This window comes from Pseudopipra pipra, chromosome 10 (genome assembly GCF_036250125.1).
Source record: "Pseudopipra pipra isolate bDixPip1 chromosome 10, bDixPip1.hap1, whole genome shotgun sequence".
Taxonomy (NCBI): domain Eukaryota; kingdom Metazoa; phylum Chordata; class Aves; order Passeriformes; family Pipridae; genus Pseudopipra; species Pseudopipra pipra.
In genome coordinates, this window is record NC_087558.1 from 22,960,721 (window position 1) to 22,974,209 (window position 13,489).

Here is a 13,489-nt window from a genome sequence, read left to right on the forward strand (position 1 = left end):
GGCTCGAAAAGAACACACAGAAGAAACAGTAAAGTTGAACAAATTCCTGGTTGTGAATATGGTGGTCTCAGAGAGCTGGTGTTCAGAAAATCCTTTGGAGATGCTAAGAGAAGGAAGGGGAACAGTCTTCCAGTTTTGCTTCAAACAGCAGCTTCCTCCACAGAGGTGATTCCTTCAGTGTTCCTGGCTACTGGACCTGTAAGTACAGGACTAGCAAACTCAGAGATCTGATTAATTTTCTTTCTTTTTCTTTTTTTTTTTTTCTTCTTATATGTCAGCCTTGTGAGGGGCCTCTGTCACTACCTGACTTTTATCTCAAATTCAGCTGTGGTGGTGACTTCTGTAAGCTAAGTGTGACAAAATCACAGTGCACTCTGCTATGCAATGGGGTGGAGTCAAAATGATTATTAAATCTGTTCTTTTGCCTGGGCTCGGGAAAGCACTTTCTGACACTGTCTAGCTCATGCTGGACATTTGCTCAGAGAGCAACGAGGGCTTTCTGCTGGTTTCTGCAGCTCCCTGTCCTGCGGGACAAGCTGGACTTCTGTTCTCCTGCCCTTCAGCCAGCAGATGCTGACTTCTGTCAGCAGAAAAAGGTCTCTAGGTGGAACTGTTTTCCTTTTATCTTCCCTTTCTTCTGGTTGTGGTGTTACGTTGATCTTCTGCCGAGTCGCTCCTGCTACTCCTTTGCACAGCTGGGGGAGCAATCCAATTTCTTGACTCCGTGTGTAGGGAGCCTGCCAGCTCCAGGAGCTCTGGGAGCCGTGGCATCCCTGGACCCGCCGTGTTTGAACACAGCTTGTATCAAACACGGCACGGGACGGGTTTGGTGCCATGTGCCTTCCCCACGTGCAATTCCGTGAGATCCCAGCTGGAACGCGGGGCCCGTGGGGAACGGAGGGGGTGCTGCTGCCCCCAAAGTGCCTTCTGGGCAGGGGGGCGGCTCGGCAGGTGGAGCCTGGGGAGGAGGGTGTACCCCCAGGACTTGTTAAATCCTGGGAACAAGGGCAGTGCTTTGGAAGGGGCTGTCCGGGGAGGTGGTGGAGTCACCGTCCCTGGAAGTGTCCAGGGAACGATTGGACACTCAGTGCTCTGGGTTGGGTGACAGGGTGGGGAGCGGTCACAGGTTGTACTCGGCGATCTCAGAGGTGCAACCTGGAATAGTTCTGTGATTCTGTGCTGGAGCAGCCACAGGAATGGGGACCGAGGTCCGAGCTGCCGGGCTCCGCCGCAGCAGGGCGGGCTGCGCTGAGCGCCTTTGCGCTGGCCCCGGGGAGCCGCGGGGGTGCTGGGACCTGCCGGGGGTGCGAGCGGTGCCCGGGCTGTTCTCGGGGGGCCGAGCCCGGTGCGAGCGGTGCCCGGGCTGTTCTCGGGGGGCCGAGCCCGGTGCGAGCGGTGCCCGGGCTGTTCCCGGGGGGCCGAGCCCGGTGCGAGCGGTGCCCGGGCTGTTCTCGGGGGGCCGAGCCCGGTGCGAGCGGTGCCCGGGCTGTTCTCGGGGGGCCGAGCCCGGTGCGAGCGGTGCCCGGGCTGTTCTCGGGGGGCCGAGCCCGGTGCGAGCGGTGCCCGGGCTGTTCTCGGGGGCCGAGCCCGTCCCGTGAGGGCGGCCGGGCTCCCCGTGCCCTCGGCGGCCGGCAGGGGGCGCTGTGGCGGCGGGCGGGCGGTGCAGTGCGCGCGGCGGGCGGGGGGGGCGCGGGTCGCGCCGCCGGTCCTGCAGCATGGCGGCGGCGGGGGCCGGGGCTGCGCAGCCCCAGCCCGGGACGGGCGCCGCCGCCAGCGCCGCGCCCGAGGAGTCGTCGGACAGCGAGCCGGAGCAGGAGCCCGGCTCCCCGCAGAAGCTCATCCGCAAAGTCTCGACGTCCGGGCAGATCCGCCAGAAGGTGCGTGCGGCGGGTGGGGGCCGCGGGCAGGGCCTCGGGCTCCCGGCAACGCTGCGGCCGGTGCTGCCTCCGCGTCTCGCTCGGTGCCGCCGCCGCCTCCCCGTCCCTCCCGGCACGGTCCGCGCTGCCGCCATCCCGGGCCGCCGCTCTGGGAGTCGCCAGAGACGTCCCCCAAGCCTCCCCCTGCGGTCCGCCACGGAACCCCTTGAGCCCGTCCCTCAGGGAGCTGCCGCCGATCTCCCCCACACCCCGCTCCTCTCCTCCCACAGCGACCCCTCAGGGGCTTGCCGGCGGCCACCTCACACCCCTTAAACCGCCCCTCAGGGATCTGCCGCTGACTCCCCCAAACCGCCCCTCGGGGACCTGCCAGCGACCGCCTCACATTCCCCCAAACCGCCCCTCAGGGGCTCGGCCATTTCCCCCTCACCCGTTGCTGGGAAGGTCTTTAATTGTAAGGGGGTTGTGTTAAAGGGTTTTATTTATCCCTACGTTTTCGGTGACACCCCCAGCCGCCCCTCAGGGACCTGCCGGTGACCCCCAACCCACACCTCAGAGACCCCCTGAAAACAGCCCCCACACTTTCCATGGACTTGCGGACCCCAAAATGCCTCGTAGGGATCCTCAAAACGAACTCTTTCTCAAGTGCTCGTTAACAGCTGCCCCCTAAATGCCCTTCAGCATCTGTCAGTGCCCCCCAGACTGCCCTCAGGGACTCCTGTAATTGCCCCCGACCACCTGGCTGGTTGCCATCCCCAAAGTGCCTCTCTGAGCCTCCCCAGTTCCCTGCCCAGTAGCCCAAGTTAGGCCACGCTCTTCCCAGTGCCCAGGTTCAGACCTGCCCGGGAGCTTTTCTATTCCGACAGTGATCAGTGTGCCCAGGCTCAGCAGGACGCTGCCTTACCTCTTTCCTTCCTTACTCTCTTCTCCTGTAATATTTTCTTGGAGTCGTAGAAGTCAGATTTGGGCTCCCTAGTGCTGCACCATGGTATGAACTCTTAACGACATCCTGTCTCTTCCCACACCATGAGGCTGCATCTCCCCTTTTCTCCCCATGTCACAGTTGCCAGGGGCTCCCTCCTCACCTTCCTGAGAACCCCTTCACATCCAAGCCATGGCTTCCCGTCACATTGTGCCATTATCACTTTCCAACACCCCACTCCTGTGGTCCCGTTGGACTTGGCATTAGTCACTGGCTCATAGTCAGAGCTCTGCTCTGGAAGGTGCAGCCCTTGCTGTTATTCCCTACAATCAGTGCGTTCTTCCCTCAACATCTTCCCGTCCTTTTTGTGGTTGCAGCCCAATTTTCTGCGTCTTATACTGTGCTTTTACCTTTCTGTAGCCATGTAGTGATGCTTAGCTTTCTGTCTGGTCAAACAGGGATCTTAGAGCTGGTTAGTCTTTGTTCCCAGCTTTTTCTGTCCTGCTTTGCCTTTCGGGTAAGGTAACAGTCCTTTCCACCGGGATTCCTTTGGCCCAGTCATATTTTACCCCTCTGTTTCTTGTTCTGGAACGACAACACCATTTTTAGGGGCAGTACCAGCATTCTGCAACTACAACCACAGCTGTAGTTCCTCTGTATTGTTACTGTAAGAGAAGATGCGAAGATTTCCTTCAGCCTTAGGCTGGGAACCACCCATAGGGAGTTTCCCTTTTCTGTACTATTTTTATTATAGCAGCATGATTTTTCTTTGTAGCCATTAGGCTCCTGTGTAACTCTTGGACTGTTATGTGATGTGTTTCTGCTTAGAAATACGAGGTTAGTTCCTGTGCCATCACGTGCCCTGTGATCACCGTGTCTCTGCAGCGTGGGCAGGCGCGGTGCAGCCGTGGGGATGCAAAGGCTCGCTCGGCGCCGGTGCTGCAGCTCAGTGTTGCTTCTCTGGTATTCGTGGCAAAGGAGAGTGAATGTGTCTGCATGATGCAGTATCTGAAGCATTATTCAGAGGGATCTTTTTCCTGCTGGCTGGTTTGCCCTGCTCTCAGACACAGAGCCTGTCATCATTTTACTGCTCGTTGTTGTTTTGCCACGTGGGTCCTGGTTCTGCAGCCCCCCTGGCAAAGCGTGGCCGTAGGTGGGGACACGGCAGGGCTGCTGCCCTGTCTGCAGCGTGCTGCTGGCACTGCCACTGGCTTCTTGGGGCGAGGCACTGCAGGTCTGGGCTGTGAGATTGTTCTTTTGGCCACCCTGGGAAACCCTGGAGCCCTCTAAACTGGTCGATGTTCTGTATCAAGCAGATTTCAGCTGTACTGTAGCACCAGGTGACCTGAGCCAGTCTGTTCTTCTGCTGAGAAAAAAGATAAGACTTTTGAGATCTTTTCCTGCATGCAGAGTGCCGAATATTAAGAATTTGTCTTGCTGGAGATCAGATAAACCTGGTGATTCTTAACACCCCTTGTGGCAGGGGTCTCTTGGAAAGGGAGGAAGGATGCTCTAGTCTGTCTACATGGCGGTATTTGTGATGAGACACAAAGACTTTCTCAGTAGAGTGAGAACTCTTGCTTCCAACAGGATTTTAGAGATGCTAAGATGAAAGGTGCACTGGATTGTATTTTTGTTTGAATATAGCAGAACACGTCTCCCTGTCCCTACTTAATAATTTTCCCTGTTTTACATCACTTCCTGCATCAGCATGGCTGGAAAAAGCTGTTTGCAGACACAGCCACTTGTGCATGCAAACATAAACATGGTGACAACAAGGATTATAAACAGATATTGTCTACAGCTATTAAGCCTGCTGTGTGCTAATCTGCAGAAAACCTTTGACTAAACAGTGTCAGATTTTCCAAGTAAGTCCAGGTATTATGGTATCAAGGATTGATTTGTTCTGTTGCTTGTTGATGTCTTTTTGTTTCACCGTTGTCCATTCTACGTGCTGCTGCATGTATACATTTTCCTTGCCTTCGGGGCAAGGAGCAAAGACAACTTTGTGAGTAATCACAGTTTTGATGAGACTTTGAGGAGCTTGCTTCCTGTGTAAAGGCAGACCTAATTCTGAATTTGTTTGATGAATGACAGAGTGCAGGCTACTGTAAGCTGTAGAAGCTGTTGGACAGGTCTCTCAGTGACAGTGAGAGATGCAGGCAGACTTTTACTGCGGCCTGAGGATATAAATCTCTTCTGACCACATCTTTTGCTGCAGTTAGCTTAGGATTATGCCTGTAAGTGCAGCTAAATCGCCATGAAAGCTTTCTGTTATCACAGCTTGAGTGCAAAGTCTGCTGTGGCCATGGAATTCCTCAGAATTTACTTGTTTGTCACAGTTGCAAACACTTTGAAGGTATGTTTTCCTTCCACTGGTCCTGCCATCTGTTTCCCTAAGAAATGCTTTAATATAAAGCTGCTTGCCTGCAAAACCATAAAATGTCATTGAACTTGCTTCTGAGCCCACAGGTTGCTCATCTGTGTTTGGCTGAAGTAGGTTGGTGTGGTAGTGGTGGGGCAAATGAAATTGTTTGGATGTTTTGGGACTGAGAGCTTGGTGTGCAGGGCCTGAAGGCAAATCACAGCTAACATCTCTTTAGCTGAAAAATCTGTCCCTTGTGAGGCAGAGGGCAGAAGGAGGAGTGGAAGGCTGAGTGTGCTTGTTTGCTTTTAACTAGAAAGAATTTTTGAGGCAGAGAGGTATAAGGGAAGCACGTTTAGCAGTGTTTTAATGATTATTATTCTGGGTAAAGAAGAAAACCTCATAGGATCAGGTATAGCAGGTGGTGTGGCTGCCCTTGTCTCAGTTGGCAGAGAAGCAGAGGCTGTGTAACATGTTTGATCTGTCATTTTTAGACCTGCTAGGCTTGTACCAGCATCCACCTTCAGTGTGCTGCTTTTAGCCCCTCTCCTGGTGCAGCTGCAGGAACTGTTGGTGGGCTGAGGTGCAGTGTCTTTGAATGGATGGGAATTAGGAAGGAGATTAAATAACCTAAGAGAAGGAAGATGTGTGTGAGGAGAGGCAACAGCAGGATCTTTCTCCCACCTCCTGAGCAGAGCTGGGGCCTCAGCTGGAACCAGCTGGAGTGGTAATGTCATCTCATTGTCACTTGGCACGGAGGAAGGCACAGGAACATCCAGAGCGGTCCCGGGAGCTGAGGGTGTGAAATGGAGGAGCACAGCACCTTGTACGAGCTCTGACAGTGAAAGGTGCTGCTTCCTTTGCACCTGACCTTTCATTGCCAGTGTCACATCCCAACCCCCGGGGAGCAGGAGGGTGATGGACAGGCCACCTTCCCGTTTCATTCATCACTTCTGTGGGAGTGCTGAGCTCTCAGTTTGTTTACCAGACTGGATTTCAGCAGCGTCCTTGGGTGGCATCAGGGGGACTTCTTGTTTAGACTAGTTCAGTCTTAAGTTCTGTTTACTTTCACAAGCTATTTCTCTCTAATATTTTCATTTTATAACCATTTATCGTTGCCTTGAACTTTTAAAGACAAGTTTGCAGTATATATTTCATCAGAGTTGCAAACAGAGTGAGCAGCTATCCAAACTGTCTGGGATATTGGAAGCTGTCTAGCTCCAGTAGCAGAGATATGTCAAGTTAATTTATACTATGAAAAGCAGGATAAATTAACTGGTACTGAGCATTGTGCTGTGGTGGACAGACTGTTCAGTATCTGAAATAGCACGTTTCTGATCTCTGTGCTGTGTACCAGGTACAGATGATGCCTTTTGTGCCATGGGAAGTTGTGATTCCCTCTCTGATCAGCAGCTTTGAGGTCTCAGAGCCACCCTGCAACATAAAGGCAAAAAAAAAAACATTGAGAGGAAGCAAAACATTTCTCCTCAATTTTGTGCAACTTTCCAGAGTAGACTGAGCCCTCAAACACATGGTGGGCAGCGTGGGCAGCTGAAGAAAGCTCATTTTGTTTCTTCTTGCATTGCCTATTGGATAAAATGTCTGTTCTGTAGGTAAAGAAGTGTTATTTTTACTTCTGGAGGGCAAATGTTTAAAGGTTTTCTGAGATGAGATTAGACTGAGGAAATTGGAGAAGTTTATTAGTTTGAAATACAAGTATTGAAAGAAGTATTATGATAAGAAGCAAAGTATTTCAGTAAAGAGACATTATAAAAGAGTTGAGGAAGGAATTTTCAGGAATTTATGGCTTAATTCATGTTCTGTCTGTGGCATCTTCCACTAAAACATATTAAAATGTCTGTCTGGTTTTGGTTTACTGCCTTCTAAGAGTATCTGACAGAGGACACTTTAGGAGCTTCATGTGTCATACATGGTGGTGGCTCATGCTTTAATCCAGGTAGAAGCTGTGAACTTTTCACTTAAAGAGAGGGAATTGTTGCAGAAGACAGGTTTTTGTGATTGAACAGAAACTGGACATCTCGGGTACAGGTTTTGAGGACATTAATTTTCTTGGATTAGCAGCATGAGCAGCCTGGTTTGTTCTCTGAGCACTGAGGACAAATTTGGGGTTGTAGGTGAACGAATGTTTCTGCCCCTTGACTCAGTCTCCACTCAGTTTGCTCTGCTCTTTAGGCTCATCTGCTCTGACAAAATTGGGAAGCTTCCCAGCACTGTGTTTCCACTGGTGTACTGCAAGTTTGCCTCACTGCTGGAGAGTTTTGGATTCTGTATGAAAGCAACAGCTGTTACTTCCTTCTTAAAAAAAAAAAAAAGAAAACCAACCCAAACTAAAAAAACCCCACCACACAACAAAACAAAGCACAAAACCACACGCACTTGTAGCCTTTCTCATTCCTTCTAACTATAGATCAGGTTCCAGGAACTAAAGAGCTAACATTAAACTTTTGCATGTTTTGAGAGCATGGATTTACTTAAACCACATTGCTAAAAAGTACATTGCCAGGCTGCTAATTATTCTCTCAAATAAAATTACAGACAAAATAAAATAGGTATTAAATGTTTTCTTTTTTTTCTTTTTTTAATAAAATTAAATCATATATTTAGAGTATTTCCCCCCCATCCAAACCCTGTTGCTACAAAATATCATTGTTATTTTACTTTGGAGGTGTACTGAATTATAAATGCAGACTGTGAAATGTGTATCTCCAGATTACCTGATTAGAAAATCCAGTGTACCATATAAGACATTACATAACTTTACCTTCTTTAATTACAAATCCAGTGTGATTTTTTCTAAAATAGCTGATATACCTGCATATGTCAGAGGAAGCAGAAGTGAGACAGAGAGGGGTTTGTATTCTCTACTTCTTGGAAAGCTCAAGGTTTGCCCTAAATATTGGCACAGCAGCATTGGAAATTTCATGGCAAAATACTGTCCCAAGTGAAAAGCACCTTCCTCTTGGAATGTGGTTTTTTCAAGGTTTCATATGTACAAACCATTATTTGAAGGAATTTTTTATTAACTCTCCAATGAAACCATTTGTTCCCTGCTTTTTCCCCACTAAGTTGTTATTGCTTCAACGTGACCACTTCCAAGTCAGATAATTGATTAATATGGAATTAGCTGCATGCTCTTCAGACTGCTCTGGGCTGAAGCAGGGCAGAGCACTCTTTTGAGAATGTGTAGGTCTATCACTGAGATTTTATTAGAAATCAGGATTCTGGCCCCTTCTGTTCAGCTGAAAGTTAACAAAACGGTGTTCCCAGGGCTGTGCTCATCTTTCTTGTTGTTGCTGGTGCTGGTTAAGATGTCTTGGCATGGTCAAAGGTATTTGCAGGACATTAAAACAGGGAAAGTGGAAAAACAAATTAAAAGCTTTGGAGTATCCTTTAAAAACTATGTTAAATAGATGAGGAAAAAAAAACTTAAAAGCATAGGTTGTTTAATACATAAATATGGAAAATCTGATAGCGACAGTTGTTACAGATGAGATAAAAATAAGTTCTAAGATACCTAAGTATTAATTGAATGGCCAAAGACCAAAAGCCACTTTCTTCTCTGGCCCCAGTGTAATACCAGTTGGAGTAAAAGGATGAGGATTTGGCCCTGCCTCTGCCAGTCACTACCAAATAAGGCTCTTTGCAGAATTCAGTAGCAGAGTTGATGGGAATCCAGACACAGTGGGAGGAAGCTGTCTTTCTCTCAGCCTCCTCAGTACAAGGGCAAAGGATCCAGTTTTCTTCCTCAAGGTGTAACTTTCGCTTTCCCATGTGCTGAAGTTCTCCTACCAGTACTTGCTGCTGACTTTTCCTTCCTCCTTGGCCGAGATCTCCGTGACGTGTGACGGTGTGGGAAGGATGGGGTGGTTATGATTGTGAGGATGAGATCCACAGCTGTATTCTGGCTGTGCTCTCCCTCACATTGGCTGTTCCTGTGCTCGCACCCATCGTGCCTCCCCAGCCTGACACTCTCATATCAGATGGCCCTGACAACCCGCTATGGTGAGTGCCCAGCTCCTTCTGCCTGCTGCTGAAGAAAAAGGGTTGACTGCAGTGTGTTTTGGTGTCTCTGAATGAATAAGAGTGTGACTTAAGCTCTAGTGGTACTGGCTGCAGCATTAGAGGGTTCTAGGGACAAGCTGTGATTCCAGATGAGGTTTTATTGCTGCGTCTCAGCAGCAGAGCCACGTGCTTCTGAGTTCAGATGGGGGTTCTGTGGTGCTGGTGAGTAGCCTGGGGACAGGCACGTCTTGGAGATGAAGGTTTCACAGCAGGTAATGTGTTTTGACATTTTTTGTGTTTGGGGAAAAATGCCCAAGGAAGGGATGTAGTTGTGCACGTGTAATTTTAGATGGTAGAAAAAATAACTGTCAGATTTGTCGTGTTTGTTCTTAAATGTATGAAGTTCACATTTAATTAATACCCTTTAACATTTTATTCCATTCCACAGTTTTAAAGTAGCTTTTAAACTGTTGCCTTTTTCCCTTTGGTTATCTCTGTGGATGAGTTTGAGCCTTTATCTTCCAGCTTTACTGTGGTTTGACTGAAGCTTTGTGCTCAGTTCCCCTCTTGAGATAAATGTGTTTGGGAAGGATACCTAGAGCCTATGGAAAGCACACTGAGGGCTTGAGCAGTTAGTGTGCCAGGAGTTGTCCTGTTGCTGACTTATCCCGAATCCCTGTACTGGTGTGTTTTCCATTCTCTCTTCTAAGTAGCTGACCAGGGTATTTATCTGTTTTAAGTACTTTGCTTGGAGCTCTCTGACTGAGCTCATTTTGCTAGAGAGCTGTGTGATGATAGGCTGTATTTTGTGTTTCCTTTCCCATATACCTTTTTATGTGCTTTCAAATTTGTTTTCCTTTGGGAATTTGTTCACTTTGGGTCTGTGACTGTGCGTCCCTTTCAGAAGAGTCATTCAGAATAGTAGCAGCTGAGCATGGTATTGAAAAGAAGCTGGTTCAAAGACCTGTTCTTTGTTTACTGGCTGCAGCATGAACTAATGAAGAATGAAGTATTTGAGCATTTGTCTGTGCCAAGGCAAATTCAAGCCTTTTCAGTATTCATTTGATACAAACTCCTGTTTTTCACTGCTGATCTGGAGAATGAGCTTGCATTTCCTGTTTCAGTGCCCTTCCAGCTCTGTGTGGCCCGGTCACTGCTCTCTGCTGTGGACTCTGCTGGGCTCAGGAGTGGCAGGGAGGCTGGGGGAGAGCTGTCACACTCACTCTGTGTGGAGTGCAGCTCACTCAGCAGAGATGCAGGTTACAGAGGAGCATTGGGAGGATGGTTGGTAGGGGAGTTTTTGCAGGCTTTCCCATGTGGTTGTATAGAGGTCTGTGCTGTAACCTCTCGTGGGTGCTTCCCAGTTTATAAGACATGGGTTACTAAACCAAAATGGAGTGAAGCAGTGTACACTGAGGGCCTGGCCAGTGCCCCCTTCATCAGCCAGTGCTCAGCTGCTGGTACTGGATCACTGGCTCACTGCCCCAGCTTCTATTTTGACATTTGATGCCTGCAGCTGACCTCTGATTTTCTTTTCTTTCTCCCTCTTCTGGAGTCCTTTTGTTGCAGTGAGTTCACATATTGTCTTGTCCTTTGGATACCAGTGAAAGAAATCTTAATCCCATTTTCATTTTTTCAAGAGCCAAGTGCATTTAATGTAGAATTTCCAAATAGGACTACACAACCTGTAAGTTCTTTGTACTCCTCTATAGATCTGTATAGCTCTGTGTGTCCCATACTTAGAATTGCTGTACTTATCCAGATTTCCCCCTTCCAAGCTTCCTGGAGTTAATTTCCAGGGTGTGACCACTGTCTGGTGGAAGGATGTTGCTCTCGGATTAGCTTGTTAACCCCTGCCCTCTTGACCTTTCATGTCTTATTCTATGGGGTTTGTTAGATTTATTCCTGTAGTTTCTTTGTTGGATTTACTGTGTTTCGGTTGATTTCTAAATATTTATTAGTTCCGTGTTTATGACCACAAAGAGCTTTTATGAAACCAGGTACTAAAACTGTTTTACCCAAAACAAGGCACAGCACTCCAGATCTGTACCTGCCCTAGCGTGGCAGGGCTGTCTGGCCATGTTTAAGCAACCACAGATCTACTCCCATTTTTTTTTGCCACAGTTTACCCAAAATCAGTGACTAGATGAGATAGTTTGGTGGTGGGGATCAGCTGTCTGTAAAATTCCCTAGGAAGCACATAGGAAGATAACCCGTCAGTTCCACATGTGCTTTTGTGTTTTGTTTTCTCCTCTGTGCATTTGGTGCTTTCTTAGTCAGTTACTTGTTGTTTGGCATCAGTGCCCTGCTCAGTGTTTTATGATGCATACAAATAAAACCAGTGTGTTCCCTGAAGTTTTCACATTCTGAAGACACATGGAAAACAGAGAAATCCAGATGCTGAGGACTTCAGGTTTGGGATTCTTTAGTTGCTGTTTCGATAGTTCTTTTTCTGCACTGGAAAGAAATACCAGTGGAGCAAAATTTTTGTTTTAGATATGCTCACTGAATAACTGCCCCTAAGAATATGTCATGACCTCAGCAGTAAAATAGGGTGCATTGTTCTTCCTGTGTCTGTATGGAACACGGTTTGGACCCCTCTGTGCCAAGGGACACTTGCCAGCCTGACAGGTAGGCAGGCCTGACAGTCACCCTCAGTCGTGCTGATAGGGCCTTGTTGTCCAGATTAGGAGATCAGTTTTATCAAGAGCCCTACTTCCAAATGGGGCAATAGGCTTAAGCTTCGGGAAAGGATTGTCTGCTCTTGTGTTTCCCATAGTGAGCAGCACTGCGTGCAGGAGAACAAGGGATGTCATCTGAAAGCAGCTGAAGTCTGTCGTGGTTGTTCCTGACTTTTAGTAGAACCACTCGTGTTATCAGTGCAGAAAGCATTTAATCTGTGCAGGCTGTCTCTGACCTCCTGACATGGGTTACTGGGTGCAGAGACACCTCAGATGAGCAGTGCCACAAAAAACACAGCTGTGTCTTGCTGGTTTTGTGAATGGCTCTTGTTAATCTTTTGGCTTCTTGTTCTTATGAGGTGGTACTGTGGGAAGGGGAAGCAGTGAAGCACAAGGCTCTCTCAAGTCCTTAGTTTAAGTCCTCTGAGATGTTTGAAACCATTCCTGTTGACAAAACTTTTCTTTCGTCCGTTCAGGATCAGACCTGAACCCTGCACCCATTTTGACAGGAGAAATCTGAGAACATATTATTTCTCTTCCTAAAAGTCAGTTTTTAAAAGAGCACGAGTTGGGGGGAGGGTTGTGTATTGCTTGCCATGAACTGAATTTTTTTCTGCAGGAAGTTGCTTTTCTTCAAGGCCAAAGATAAATAGTAAAACGCTAGAAATTTCCTAGGCCCTGCCTTTCAGCTGTCTAACCCTGTTCTTTGCAGGCTTCATAAGACTCTCTGCTACGTGCAGTGTTGCTTTAAATTGTCAGGGGTTTTTTGCACTGATTTGTAATATGATAGAAGGGGGTCACTGTTGAAACCAGTAGCACATCATTTTAGGCTTGATCCAAGAAGAGAATTCATTTTTTCACAGTGTTGTCTGCCCATGGAATGCCATGCCACAGGACACCACTGGAGAGGGACTCAGCTGGATAGAAAGCAGTCTGAATAGTTCCATTGCAAACAATTTTAGTATTTATCCTGGATAGGATGCATATAATCAAACCTCATAATGTTTCAGGGCAGTAAGTTTTCCTGTGGGATCCAATATATGAGACTAAAAATAGATTTAACTCTCTCTTTTCCTTATGGGAGAAGAAATTTCACTCTTATCTTGATGAAGTACATGCCCAATAATCTGATCAGAGTAGGTCCTCAATTAAAAAGCTGCATAGAGGCTGCTGAGCAGAAGTAACTGTTCATCTCCCCCCGATCTTTCATTTGGTGTCACTTTGCAGTCAGGTCCTTTCCCCAGTTCGTTTTCTCCTGCTGCATTCCTCTGCAAGTAGCAAGTCCTTTGGCTGTAGAATCAGAAGAGAGGAGGAGAAAGGCAGCAGTGTCTGCATCATTTTATAAACTCATCTTGATCTTATCTGTGGCCCTTTCCGCCCAAACCCACCGAGCCGTGCTCGAGTGAGTGCCTATAAATAGCCGCGCTGCTCTCGTGCAGGGATGGGCAGCGCTGAACCAGAGCCGTGTTTGCTCTGAGCAGTGCAGCGCTGCTGCTCTGCCCTTTCATGTCTGAGCCGGGGAACTGAGGTTTTCTATACATAGAGCCTGGCAATGACATAAATGCTGCTTAGGGCGGAGCAACGTGACCCCCGCGATTGTTGCCTTTTGGTAAAAAAAAAAAAA

At 48.1% G+C, this 13,489-nt stretch overlaps 1 protein-coding gene across 11 annotated transcripts in view; it reads left to right on the plus strand.

Annotated features, from left to right (window-relative positions):
* Positions 1 to 1,707: 1,707 nt before the first annotated feature.
* The window catches only part of DGKD (diacylglycerol kinase delta), a 59,542-nt gene continuing 47,760 nt past the window's right edge, over positions 1,708 to 13,489 (plus strand). For 6 of the 11 annotated variants that reach the window (XR_010433190.1, XR_010433191.1, XR_010433192.1 and 3 more), the window contains exon 1: positions 1,708 to 1,877. Coding sequence is in view for 7 of the 11 variants with exons in the window: in XM_064666754.1 (XP_064522824.1) it covers positions 1,716 to 1,877 (162 nt within the window). In the remaining 4 variants the exon portion in view is untranslated. Of the gene's footprint in view, positions 1,878 to 9,165; positions 9,185 to 13,489 lie in introns of those variants that run through there. The other 5 variants (XR_010433193.1, XM_064666758.1, XM_064666759.1 and 2 more) reach the window with 2 other exon arrangements.